Below are 14,730 nucleotides of genomic sequence, written 5' to 3' on the forward strand. Positions count from 1 at the left end.
GCATACACTGTGAACTGAATGTATGTTTTAACACATTTACTTAATTGACATTAAACTGTATAGTAATTAGACAGTCGTGTATGGCAAACTAAAATATACATTAATGCCATTTCAATTTTCTATATTTTATGCCATGCATTTAAATTTGTATTTGCACATTTGTAATGATGAAGTTGCAATTTAGTAAAGCTGTTTTATGAGACGAGTCAAGGCAGAAATAGCCAAAAAACACGGAATTACAACAAATGCCTTAATTAAAAAATAAAGCTACGTGAAGTAAAATCGATTTTTTTTTATCCGGTTCTCTGAAACGAACTGTTCAAAAGAACCGATTCGCGGAAATGACTCGGACTTCCCATCACCAGTGAATCATACTACAGCGCTTTGGCGTGAACGAAATTCCCCGCCTCCTCTAGAGAGAAGAGAAAAGCAGACTTCACTCGAGGATGTTGAGATGCTCAGCAGATACAACAGGACCAAACATCTAGAGGCTTCACATACACTGTTTCAATAAGTTGCACGTTAAATCAGTAGATCAGATCGACTTGAATAAGAAATATTCCTCTTCCAGGGGCAAACCATTTCACACTGGACTTTCAGCTGATCCTGCAGGAACGCACACATCTCATCTGAAACAAGCTTTTGCATTGGGAATCTGATGCGTAATGGTGATCTCCAGAAGACGCTGACTATCTAAGAACTGTCTGAGAAATTGTTTTCATTTTAAACAAAATAATAATAATAAAAAAAAAATGCAAGTCATTCTGTTGGTCTCCGTCGTTTTAATTTGCGTCAAAGCTGCTCTCGCGGACACTAAGCTGAAGTGTTCCGAGCGCTGTGATGTGAGTAAGTGTCCGAGCCCGAGCTGCCCGAGCGGGTATGTGCCGGACCGCTGTAACTGCTGTCTGGTGTGCGCGCACGGAGAGGGAGAGCCGTGCGGCCGCAAGGACGATCTGCCCTGCGGGGACGGGCTGGAGTGCAAGCACCCGTCTGGAAAAAGACTGTCCAAAGGCGTGTGTCAGTGCAGGTACAGCAGTAAAGTGTGCGGCAGTGACGGGAACACGTACGGGAACATCTGCCAGCTGAAGGCCGTGAGCAGGAAAGCGCTCCAGCAGGGTCTGCCCGCGGTCACCAACCTGCACAAAGGACCCTGTGAAAGCAAGCAAGGTAAGTGATTTGTGTATAGCAAGAGGAATAACTTTATAAATCAAAAATGATTAATGTCTTGGTTTATTATGAAATGTTAATAATTGAAAAGGTTTACAGAAATATTCTACTATAACATTATTGTTTGTGCTTTAGAATCATAAATTAATACATGCCTGTTTTTTTAGTTTTTGTTTGTTTTTTGGCCAAATATTTAAGTTGTTAATTATTCATAGTGGTGTGGCAAAAGTTATCACCAATACAGTAATAGTTGGACCTAATAACAGAATTGTGGTCACTGTGGTAAATGGGAGGGAAAGGGAGGATGGGATGTTGGGAAGGGAAGGATGGGATGTATGCCATTAGACTAAAACCTCTTCATTAGTTTCTAGAACGCCAAATTCTCTTAAGGCAAGACTACCCCAAACCTTAGCAATTTAAATAGGGACGTACTATATGTTTCTGGGTCTATCCACAAAAGGTGCTGTCCCATATTAACATGTAGACTAAGACTTTTGAGTAAAACAGTGTGTGAATACCATACATGTAGTGTCATGACCTTGAGCACAAGGCTAGTTCTCAACTGTTAAAATATCAACCCTGTTACCACCAGGTCGCCGTGATTTTGCAACCAGCCATGTTAATTTTATACAGCCTATTATAATCTTTATAGATGGCACAGTGCAATGTATGTATTACCACTGAAATATATTCTTTGAGTTATAAAATCCAGAAAAATAAATTTTATAAAAAAAAAAAATTATTATAAATAAAACAATTGAGTGAGGTTTTTTCATTCAAATTTATGTAGCACCTTAGAAAATTCACATTGTTTCAAATCAGCGTCACAGTATTGAGCAAGGATATAACGAGGTTAATGATGCCAAGTTCATCAGAAGAATTCAATCCAGTTGTAAAGCAGTTCAGTTGATTCATTGTTGATTCAGGTAAGTTCAATAACAGTGTCAGTGTTGCAAAGTTAATAATAAAACATATTTAATTAAGGTATAATAGTAAATAGTGTCATTACTCAGGCTCCAACCAGTTCATTTAAATAAGTTCAATAACTGTGTCAATGCTGAAATGGTCATAAGTTATGTATAGGCAGATCTACAAATGTCCATAGTTTATTATGCAGCTTAGTTCAGTTCAAGTTTTGTTTTCATTTAATAGTGTGAGTGCAGTTTACCTCAATTCTGGGGACATTTTTGTCCCCAAAGTATAGTTCAGTTAACACACACACACACACACACACACTATGAGTCCACTGTGCTTTATGTGCCATACTGCATTAAGAAGATAACATCCTTGAGCTCCTCTAGTGAACATCACATAGCATAACTCCACTGATAACCAAAAGAGCAATTCTAATTGTTTGGAAGAGTGGGACCATGACCTCAAACTTCACGTGCGAATGGCAGCTGCAGAGAAGTTTGGAAAATAGGGCTGCTTTGTGCTCTGCAGACCGGGCATGATTTCCTGTGGGGTTCTCAGTGGAGGTTGCACTTTTGCTCTGATTTTGGACAAGACCTCATTACCAACACCCTATCCTTTATAATTTTTAAAGGAAATATCAAACTGCTTCCAGATCAGCAGTAAAAAGCTCTTTCAATGGTGACAGGAAAAGGGAGGAGGCACCTTATTGGAAATGGTGCCACCTCTCTGGAGACGCGTTATCAGTGTGAGGTGACCTAGAATTGATTTAAAAGGCTATTGATGGGGTGAAATGATCAAGAGAGAAAGAGATGGGCTTTTTAGGTTAAATATTTAGGTCTGTTAAAAAAATGATTCAGCAAAACCAGGTTTAAAGACATCCGTCTGGTAGCAATCATCCACCCATTAGTTACTGTTGGCCTCTGCAATGCCACTGGCCACACTGATGTATATATGTGGTGAATAACCCGGTAGCGAAGCAAGCAGCAAAACTGTAAGCAAAAGAACCCACAGAAAAGCCCATGGCTATTTGGAGAGCAGCAAATCATTACAGCATTAAATTTCACCTAAATTATAGTCTATCATTCTATACAATTTAGGCTACTGAGTCAAAAACCACAAAATAAAACCCTAACCTTCACAATCACTGTATTAAGCCACCCATTGCCTTAGAAACAGATGCTGGCCATCATCTTTCCACCAGATTGTGTGATCAGCTGTCTCGTCTTTTCACCACTCCAGACTGGAAAAAATGAACGAGAAAACTATTTAGAACATATTTTTATTGGACATTCATCTTTGGTTTATGCCTGGCCAACTTTGGGTCGAGTGGCATTTCTCAGTATTGTATGTGATTGTCTAAATGAATTTGCACACACTGCCATTGGGAGTTGACTCACTTTGCAGTCATGAAATCTGAGAGGTCACAGCTCTGTGATGCAGCTCTACTGGAATGTGCTTTTATATGGGGTGTTGCATTTGATTAATGATTAACAGTTGAATTGAACAGTGTAATTCATTGCATGCTTATTTTGGTTTCTCACAGCTTCCAAATTATAAAGCTTAAATATGTTCATCCAGAAAGCCAGGAATAAAACAATTAGAAAATACATATTGATGATATTTGGCTTATATATTTACTTATATAAGCTTATGTATTTACACTTTACCATTCAAAAGTTTGGGGATCAGTAAGATTATTATTATATGTATTTTTTTCAAATATGACAAAAGATATATGTATAATTTTACAAAAGATTTTTATTTCAAATAAATTATTTTCTTTTAAACTCTCGACTCGAGATCACAGTTAAAAAAAATATATATATATATATATATATTTTTTAAATGAAGCAGCACAACTTTTAGCATAATGCACAATTGTGCAAACATTTGCACAATGTAATAACAGTGTAAGAGATTAGTTGCAGTACTTTAAGCAATAAACTGTGCTAAATTAATTTTTAAAGGGTCTTGATTCTTTAATGACTTCAAATTTTAGGTTAGTAGGACAACCAGGGTGTGCACACAAAGGAATGATGGCTGTGCCAACACGGTCGCAGGAAACAGCAGTCAAGGGAAAAACCACCCTGATGTTTGCAGAAAATAACATGCCCTAATTACTAGGACTTTACACACTAGTCATTCTCTTTCATACATACTGCATACCCAAGTCAAGCATGCACACGGATAAAAGCCACCTAGTGATTTTAGACTCAATTATAGAGGAACATTTCCTGTCCATGAAAAGACTTTCTCCAACTATCATCATTGCATACCATCTGAATCGGCAGGAAAGTAATGCACTGCATGCTTGCTAATCATGCCCTCTTGAGCCAGAAAAGACATAAAAAGACAGTAGCTGCAATACAGAAGAAAACATAGAGCTGGTTTTGATCATTTTATATATTGGAATTATTAACATGACTAATTCTTTCTGCTAGTATAGGTCCTACACATCCCACCAGCCCGAGGTACAAATTCAACTTCATTGCTGACGTGGTGGAGAAGATCGCCCCTGCTGTGGTGCACATTGAGCTGTTCCTAAAGTAAGCCCAAACACTTGCAAACACTTTCATGGTGTGGCAGCCATCTGTATGGCGCTTTAAAACCATGGGGAAGTGAGGGAGGTGCCTGGCAAACACAGCTGTGTGAGGGTCATTTAGCCGAATACATTCACAACTGCTTTTGCCAAGGCTAATCATTTGTGAATGATGTCAGAGAGTGTGGCATGGGGACACTGGGTAAACAAATCTTTTATATAGGGTTGCTTTGTCTTGGAAACATATACTGTATATATATATCTATGTGTGTGTGTGTATGTGTGTGTGTGTGTGGGGGGGAATTAATGTTTTGAAATACAATAAACCCTTCGGGAAAAAATGGTGCTTTGTTGCATTAAATGTGCACTGTTAGTGTACTTCAAATCTTAAAAAACATATAGACCAAACTGGTAACCATTTATATATGGTGGCCTTTACTACTACAGTATGTACTGTACTAACATAAAAAAGTACAAGGTGGGATAAGGGTAAGTGTAGGGACAGGTTTGGTGGTATGGGTAGGTTTAAGAAATGTGTCCAGAGTAATTATTAGTGTAATTACAGAAATTAATAACAGATGTAATTACATGCAGTTTTTTTAAAAATATAAGTATAATTTAAAAACATGTATGTAAGTACATTGTAACAAATGGTTCATTTAAATGTAAGTACATAGTAGTTAAGGCCACTTAATATAAAGTGGGACCAAAACACTGCACTTGCAAATAATAAAATATTATAATATTTTAGTTTAGAAAGTTATGAAAAAATATGAAATTATACTGAAAGATGTACTACTAAACCAAGTTCTACAACTAAACTTTAAAGTACTTTTAAAAATAGTGTTCTTAGTTCAGTTAACAGCATTTCATATAAACTTAAACTATAATACATTTTAACTGATCTGCTGTGAATAATGCAGCTGTCTGAAAACTTTATATTCCTTTTGCACTTGTATTATTACTATATTACAGTATATACATATATGTACACTATGTTATTTCCAACTCCAAGTAATCTTTTTGAAAGTATGTAACTTATAAGTGTAACTTATAATCAATGCAAATGTATGAAACAAAATAATGAGAGCCTTGTATTTTCGCTTTTGCCCCCTAGACACCCCCTCTTTGGCCGGACGGTCCCGCTGTCAAGTGGTTCAGGTTTTGTAATGTCAGAGACCGGGCTGATCGTGACTAATGCTCATGTGGTGTCCAGCACCACATCTGTTTCGGGTCATCAGCGACTCAAAGTACAGATGCGTGGTGGGGATGTGTATGAGGCCACTATCAAAGACATTGACAAGAAGTCTGACATTGCCACTATCAAAATCAATCCGCAGGTAAGAGATATCTTCTCCTTTTTGTACTCCAAGACCTGTTTTTATAATACAAAAGTCAAATGTGTTTACTGAACTACTTCCTTTGGCAGAAAAAGTTGCCTGTTTTATTGCTGGGTCACTCGGCAGACCTGCGCCCGGGTGAGTTTGTGGTGGCTATCGGCAGCCCGTTCGCCCTGCAGAACACAGTGACGACAGGAATAGTCAGCACTGCACAGAGAGATGGAAAAGAACTGGGTCTCCGTGACTCAGACATGGACTACATCCAGACTGACGCCATCATCAACGTAAGACACTGAATAACCAGAACAACACATGTTACTGCTGTTGCATAAGAAATCCAGACAACCTCTGAAATTCATTTCTGAAATCATATTGCATTCAAGAAGTGTGTATGTGTTGAACGACACTATAAAAAAATACGAAAATAAGAAAAATCCCTTTACAAAAAAAAAAAAAAAAATCAAAAACTTATATTTTATTAATAGTTATGCTGCTTGCTGTCGGATTATCAGAATTTATTATCATAAATAATTATTGAATTACTAGAGTTTCCATATTTGCTGCCATTATTATTTATAGTTTTCATTTGCAATTATGTAGCAAAAACTTATTTTTTATTTTATTCTTTTTATTCTAATTTATTTGATAAACAGGATCCAAACCAAATATCCTAATATTTTGATGAAATCTTGTCAATGCCATACTGACAGAAATATTAGCTTGTTAATGTATTAAAATATTCCATCAAAGTTAAAGCTACGTTTACACGAAAATGATTTAGTCAAAAATAGAAACGTTTTTCCCATGCGTTTTAAAAAATGTTCATGTATACACGACAACTTTTTAAAAACAATTTGCATTTACACATATCTGCGAAAATGGCCAAAAACACTATTAGGTATGCTAGGCCAGTAGTTGGCGCTGTCACCTTGTTAGTGAACAGTACCTGTAGGGAAGTGACGATTATATGTTGGCTGTAATATTGGTGAAGTTAATCCACACTTTGCTCAAAAAGCGCTAGCAAAGTCTTGAGCAGCAACAACAGTATAATGTATTTCGCCATTGTTGTGTATGTTTGTTCACATCTGCCTTTAAAATCGAAACATACTGCGCATGTCTACATACCTATCATGTACTACGCATGCGCATGACGTCACCGTTTTCAAAGATTCCCGTTTTGGGTGTTAACACGGAAACAACAAAGGTGGAGTTTTCAAAAACTTGCACTTTGAAACCCATTTTCAAAAATATGTGTTTTCAGTCCCCAAAACGCCGTTGACATGTTAACAAACAGGCAAAACACAGAAAAAAGTTTCCAGTTAACTTTGTAGTGTAAACGGCCCCTAAGACTGTTTAAGGAAACTAGCCAATAGCTATCTAAAATAGCTAGTAAATAGCTTCTGTTGTGCTGACTAATTACTTTGGTGAAACTGAATTAATAGTCATCCATCATCTTTAAAGGCGCACACACATTAGGATAGGTTACCTCCTTCTTCACTCCCTGTGAGTCCCTGCTATCATGAGGATACTCCTTACCAATTTAACATCCCTTTCCAAACCTTCAAGCTTCGCATCCTGGAGCTTTGCAGCACCACCTTTGCACATTAGTTAGCTCAAGGGGAAGGATACTTTATAAAATTTGTACAAACCCTGTGTCGTTGTCCCTGCATGATGAGCTAGTCCTTGACAAAAAAAAAAAAAGAAAAAAACCTTTTTCATCCCCATATTGTGTTGAATTTATGTTTTTGTTCAGTACTTATGGTACAAGTCTAATACCATTAATATAGGGTATTTTAAACTGTTTTGAGCGTTGATAATTAACATTAATTATTAATTCCCTTGCATTTCCGACAAATTGTTCCTGTTTTAGAGTGGAAGCTGTTTTTTAAAGTCTCAGATTTTTACTTCATTTTAAGTTTTTTTTTTTTTTTGTTCAGTGTTTCAACATTTATGTTCAGTAGTTTTGGCATGAATCTAATCCCAGATCACGTATTTGTGAAATAGTTTGAGAACCAACAGTTAACGTGATTTCTTTCTCTTTTCTTAGTATGGGAACTCGGGTGGACCACTCGTTAATTTGGTAATTATTTCATACTGTGATGTTTCAGTTTTCTGACAGTAGACTTACAAGAACAATTCAACAGATGTTTTTACAAATCTGGATCATTTTTTAAAAATATCCACTCTTTTCTATATGATTTGAATATTACATTTCTACTTTTCAAAAAATTCATTTTGTAAGAAGGAAAGACAGGTTTGGAATGACACACTGAATCAATACAACGACAAACATACTGACACTGAATTGTTCTTCTTGTTTTGTCTTCCATAAGGACGGGGAGGTGATAGGAATCAACACCCTGAAGGTAGCTGCAGGAATCTCCTTTGCCATTCCTTCAGACAGGATTACGCGCTTCTTAAATGATTCATTAGGAAAGCAGAACAAAGGTACATGGTGCAACTTTTGTACAAGGGAATTTGTAGGGAGGTCAGCAAATGAATCATTAAATATTAAACATATTTTTTTATTTTTTGGAGTCATTCTTGCAGGATTAAATGTGTTAACACATTTGCATATTGTTTCAGAGCCAAGATCAGTGAAGAAGCGTTTCATTGGAATCCGAATGCTCACCATCACAGAAGCGTGAGTGTCCTTCACTACAGACGCTGTTGTGTATTTACACAACACATGTAAATGAACACCGCAGTGCTGTTTAGTCACCATGTGTGTGTGTGTGTGTGTATATGTGAGGCATTCTGTCTGTCTCCTTCAGACTCGTGGAAGAGCTGAGGCAGCAGAATCCTGATTTCCCTGATGTCAGCAGCGGGATCTATGTCCATGAGGTGGTTGCTCACTCCCCTGCTCAGAAGTAAGCATCAGCATAACCAGATGCTCTTTGGTCTTTCTGTTGTGGTTGGGTTTCAGAACTTCAAGCCAAGTGGTTTATCTCTGTCTGAGCTGAGTGGATGACAACATAATGAAGATCACAATTTACTATGAAATGCAACATTTGTATAATACAGGTTTATGTAATAAGTATGTTTGTAATCTGGGTCTTTTTTCAAAATGTTTGATTGATTCAAGATAATGATTTTGATTTATTAACATGTAATTAGTCAACTTAATAATGAAACTACAACATGATTCAAATAACATTTTTATTGTTAAATAATATAAAAGGAAAAGGAAATAGCAAATTGTAAATAAAAAAATCTAAATTTAGAGATGGTTTTGGGAGTCCCCAACAACAGGTTGGTATGCATGCAAGGTCAAAAAACACGTTCATTGTCTTATAATATGAATTTATTAAACCCCTCCTTTGCATGACGCTAATCTGCTGTGATTGGTCCGTCTCATTTTCATTTCATCATGCCTGTAATGCCTCATAAAGCAGCGTTTGTGAGCGCAGTGCTGCTTTGTGTACAGCGTTAGCAGTGAAACCGCTATTTTTCCCACTCCAAAAGCAGCACCTAGTGGCAAAGAGTGAATTTTCATTTTCATTCAAACCAACATGAAAAGACCAACAAATGGGCTGGCAATATGCTAATGCGGAGCCTGGAAAATCAGATGAATTGTCATTTGCAGTCAGATGATTTTTTTTTTATAAGATCTTCATTCTTCTTCTGAACACAAATCAAGATATTTTTGATGAAATCCAACAGCTTTCTGACTCTGCGTAGACAGCAATGCAAACTACCACATTCAACGCCCACAAAGGAAGTAAGGACATTGGTAAAATAGTCCATGTGACATCAATGGTTCAATCATAATTTTATAAAGCTACGAGAATACTTTTTGCGTCCCACACCAGAACGCTGACTCCTGCATCAGTAGCACCACACGCATGTGTTTAACACTGACAAAGAAGAGAAGAAAATATTAAATAAAGTCTTTATTTTTCTTTTCTTTACCCACAAAAAGAATTCTCATAGCTTAGCTCAAAGCGGAGCCTGTAAGATAATAAACAGGAAAAATTTAGCTCATATAAATATTTTTTATACATATTTATTTATTTTGCTCCTCTCTGTGTCCATGTCCTGGTCACCTGTCAGGATTTATTTTACAATTAGCTCTATATGTTGTCCCTTACGAATTGTGTGAAGTACACAACTGATGATTGTAGTGTATAATTTCTCCAAATGTGTTTCAGAGGGGGCATCAGAGATGGTGACATCATCGTTAAGTTAAACGGAGAGCCTCTGATGAGCACCAGCGACCTGAAGGAAGCGCTCAACCAAGACACGACTCTGCTGCTGGAGGTGCGCAGGGGCAACGACGACCTGCTCTTCAACATTGAGCCTGACGTCATCATGCAGTGATGTCATCACCTGTTCGAGATGTGAACCTTCGAACTTTCACTGAAGACATCGGTTTTATCATATCAGTCATGCACAGTCATGGCCGAAGGGATGTCTAACAGTGCAACCTTCTAGAAAACAAGGACCTCTTTTACAAGCTGAGAGGAATCTAGCCTTGAGCTTTTGCAATCTTGGTCAAGTCTGCGAAAAAGAGATTTTATATGAAAGGCATTTCATAACAGCACACTCTCTTTGAAGCAGGTTTGAAGCGGAGAACGATTCTGTTCATTGCAAATATGAAAACTTGCAGTATTGGAGAGTGGGGACAGTTGCAACATGGCTCATTTCTTCAATCAGGAGTGAGCTACAGTGATGATATTCAGACTGCACATGCTCAGTCAGCCCCTCATCTTTTCTGGATGAAATCAGACACATGTATATAATCCTCGTGCATGTGTTACAGCAATACGGGTGAGTAGTGGACTGATGTTGCTTTATTGTATTAAAACTCTGGGTTTCTAATGCAAACAGTCTATGAGAAACTAAAGCAAATACAGTAAGTATTGTAGCCGTCCCCACTCTACCCTATGTATTTTATAGAAGACAAAACTGGTGATATTTTATAGCCAATCCGCAATGAGTCCACAATGATTTGTTAAACAGGGACAATCTTTTTAAGATTTTTTAACTTCATTGTGGCACCAGTGGCAAGAATCAATTGCTGTGCAAGGTTGTTTTTTTTTATTTTTTATAAATTTGATTGATTAGAAATTTGTGACTGTCATGATGAATGACATTTTTATGGTAATTTGTATGCTCTTTATCTGCAGATATCAGAGTGAGACGTCTTCTGTTCATGTAATCTGTTTATCAGTCTGTATATGCTCAAGTTCCTATTCGTCTTAAATGTCTACAGTATATTTTATGTTTTGATTACAGTGTCTTCAAATATGCTCATATAATTTTCGTTCTCTTCAGCTGGATTTATGAATGTTGGACCTATGAAATAAAACATTCTCAGAAAAGAATCGCTTGTCAGACCGGTGGATGATAAATGTTGAATTTTAACAGAGCAGTCAGCTGAAAATTTTAAATGAAATGAAAAATTAAAGAAGAGACTAAATCATATTATTTGAAAAAAAAAGCCAAGTTAAATGAGTTGTCAGGTCTAATGATTCATGATTAGTCAGCGTTTGGGTTGGAAATTCACAGATCCCGTATACCACACATCTTTCCAGTTCACAGAGCTTTTCCTCTAGTCCTCACTGTCTGGACAGGACCTGTGGAGGACAAAAATCTAGACATGACACATGGCTACGATTTTACAGTTTTATCTTATTGACTGAAGTAGACCTGTCACATCTAGATCTACATTTCCAGAAAATCGTATGGTGCCATTATCTTTAAATCCTTAATATACTTTATGAAGATATATAAGGTACATCCAACTTTGTGCACATATGCACTATTCCATGCCATTTTGTAGTAGTGTGTCCACATTGAAAAATACAACAGAAAGAACACCTTCAATACTCAGATGATGCACTTATTTAACCAAAAAATGTGTAATGTTGGACACTATAGTGTAATCAACTGCCACCACGTTTTGTATGTTGCGGAGGGCATCAGTGATAGCAAAATAACTTCAGTTCACTTAAATTCATGCACCAGAATCCACAGTACATAATTTGGGACACACTGCATTCAGAGAACACATTTACATTAAATCAGTTTTTGCTTTCCTTGGGAATCGAATCCATTACCTTGGTGTTGGTGGCACCATGCTCTAATATTAGGGAAAAACTTTACCAACTGACTTTGCTAAAGAGATTTTGAAGACACAAAGAGTGATGATTCAAACTGTACAATAATTCCTCATATAAAAGCCAGAAGCACATTTGTATTAATCTTATATCTTGAAAAAAATAATAATAATTTGACTTGGCATAGATGCAAGATGGCTGCCACCCCTGTCCACTGTAATTTTTCAAGAATAACCTACAATTTGTGTTTTCTGAAATGAGGGGCTTCAGAAAACGGTTCTATAAATGGAAAATGAATCATGTGGCAGATGTGCAGTCCGTCTGAAAAGCCGCTTGCAGAACATCCTGCATTTTTCCCACAATGTCCCATTCAATTTAAATGGGTCACGACATGAGAAATCTAATTTTCCTTCATCTTTCGACATATGAGATGTCTTCGTTCCATTCAAATATTCTGCATGTTTTATAGCCTAAAACGTTCCCCTTAGCTTTTAGGTAACTGTACAAAAATGGCTCATTTGGATGCTGTGACATCACATATTGGAAATGCCTGCTCACTATCAGTCCCACCTCAACAAATACCTACTGTAAGACCAACGTACTAAGCCTACTCTTAATGATGCTATTATCTTCATCTTAACTTCTGGTTTAAAACTGCTGGTCTGGAACTGCTGTGACATTTGACCCTGAAGCTCCGTAGTTGGTTTTTATTGTCACACTGCATCACTGGCTATCTAATGTATCCCATGCACTAGAGCTACTCCTGACAACAGGACAAATGGGAGAGTAAACACACATTCATTTTGATGAGTATATCTTAAGCAGCATCTTTTTAAATCTGCACAAAACAGATCATTTCAGACAGAGGGTCAAGATAAGGGTTAAAAAAAATAATCATTTTTGCAAATATATGTCTGTTTTTTGGCCAAATAAATTTATAATATTATATGTTTACCTCAAAGAACAAAGCTATTAAAATAATAATAAAAAAAAATATCTATTGACACAGTTTTAAAACATGCTAATTTAATTTACCCTTAAATCTGACTATAAAAACATACAGTATATAATATTTCACTGTAAACCCTGATAAGTTCACAGAACTCAAAAAATATTTTGTAACAGATTACACAAAAACATTTAAGTGATGTTTTTAAATGTTTTAAGTTTACATAAACTTAAAAAATTTTATTCCAGTTGACTTAAATTATCTCAGAGTTATCTTAAATAATTATATTTCTGAACTTACAATTAGGGAGTAATTCACTCATAATTTTATCTATTTTTCAACTCCTATAATGTGGGAAATACACTCAAAATTAGGCTTTTGCTGTCCATCCTCAGTCTAACTACAGGCTCTACTCTTCACCACAACGGTAACACTACAAATCCAACATAACATAAACCTTTGTAAAATCTAATATAACACAACATTTATGTATTAACTTATGTCCCTCTGTGTTATTCTTGTGTAAAAACACACAAAATAACACTTCATTTCTAAATTTATTTTCCTTGTTTTCTGATGCAAAGCATGCTGGGAACTAGAAAACACAATCATTTTAAGTTCACCTCACTACAACACATTTTTGAGTTAACAGAACTTATTTAAATTAAGTCCAATGAACTTTCGTTATTATTTGAGTGCAATTAACTAATTTCATTTGATTAATTTCACTGTTCGGTTTTACAGTGTTGAAGTAACTGTGCTGGAGTACAACATTTAAGCCAAACCACATGTGAAACCACATGGAGGAAATCAGAATTGAGTTGTTCAAGAGTTGAGATAAATAAAACCACCGGGTCTGTTTAGATGTAGCATATTAGCATGCTGTTGTGTGAAGTGCTATGCCAACACACCCAAGTGGTTCAACTCAGAGTGGATCTTGCTGTCTACAAGCTGGGTAAATAAAGATTTGGCATAAGAAATAATCTAAACAAAGATGTGTTACATTGGGTGTGTTCTGTAATAATAATAATCATCTATGCAGCTAATCGCCAATTACATTTCCTTAAATGTAGCCATTGGTTTCACACAAAAATCACTTCTAAACGTTGGTATGAGACAAATTGTTTCTTTTCTGAATATAAGAGAGAATCATCTTTTAACCACTGTGTACTGTGGTAGTACCATGGTATCAGAAAGTAATGCTATGTTGATATGCACCATATTACTGTTTATATTCATATCACATGGCATCTATATAAGGTACTTCAAAAAGTATCAGGATATTACTACGATATACAGTATCATGGTAAAATCCAAATACTTTTTAGTGAGTAAAATACTAGTTGATTATACAGTTTTAAACATATTTCGTACAAACACTCTCATCAATGTTTGACAGTGATGCACATTTCAGATGGTTTCATTCAAGTTCTTAAGCTGTGAAGTCTGTTACAATTTCCTGCTTTGGTCTCTAAACCTGACCAGATCGATAAAAACAAACCAGTGAAGTGTCCCATAGAAGCCACAAGCTGTTAGACTTGCATGTGTGTGTAAGAATGTTAATTCAATGAGACACGATCTTGCAGAAACACAAACACAGACTTGACACTGAAGTGCACACTGTTGTCCCGGGCCATCAGCAGAGACCTCACGTCAGTGTGTGGAATGCAGACACACTTTCTCTCAGTAAATCACATGCAGAGGGATTCAAAGAATGGCACAAAGGAAGAGCAACAGAACAACAAGTGCAGAAAAAGA

The 14,730-nt window shown here is 36.4% G+C and overlaps 1 protein-coding gene across 1 annotated transcript; it reads left to right on the plus strand.

Annotated features, from left to right (window-relative positions):
* The first annotated feature begins 424 nt into the window (after positions 1-424).
* Positions 425-11,288, plus strand: htra3b (HtrA serine peptidase 3b). The gene is made up of 9 exons (XM_026268687.1): positions 425-1,167; positions 4,529-4,628; positions 5,739-5,961; positions 6,051-6,245; positions 8,009-8,041; positions 8,295-8,409; positions 8,548-8,605; positions 8,736-8,831; positions 10,113-11,288. The coding sequence occupies exons 1-9, from the start codon at positions 753-755 to the stop codon at positions 10,279-10,281; spliced, it is 1,404 nt and encodes a 467-aa protein (XP_026124472.1). The 5' UTR covers positions 425-752; the 3' UTR covers positions 10,282-11,288.
* Positions 11,289-14,730: the final 3,442 nt, after the last annotated feature.

The sequence above is a fragment of the Carassius auratus genome, chromosome 7 (assembly GCF_003368295.1).
Source record: "Carassius auratus strain Wakin chromosome 7, ASM336829v1, whole genome shotgun sequence".
NCBI lineage: Eukaryota > Metazoa > Chordata > Actinopteri > Cypriniformes > Cyprinidae > Carassius > Carassius auratus.

Excerpts from the sequence above, each read along its gene's own strand:
- htra3b (XM_026268687.1), top strand. The coding sequence starts at position 753 with ATGCAAGTCATTCTGTTGGTCTCCGTCGTTTTAATTTGCGTCAAAGCT. Across the intron at positions 4,629-5,738 it reads CACATTGAGCTGTTCCTAAA|ACACCCCCTCTTTGGCCGGA; the intron begins GTAAGCCCAAAC and ends TTTGCCCCCTAG. Across the intron at positions 8,606-8,735 it reads ATGCTCACCATCACAGAAGC|ACTCGTGGAAGAGCTGAGGC; the intron begins GTGAGTGTCCTT and ends TGTCTCCTTCAG.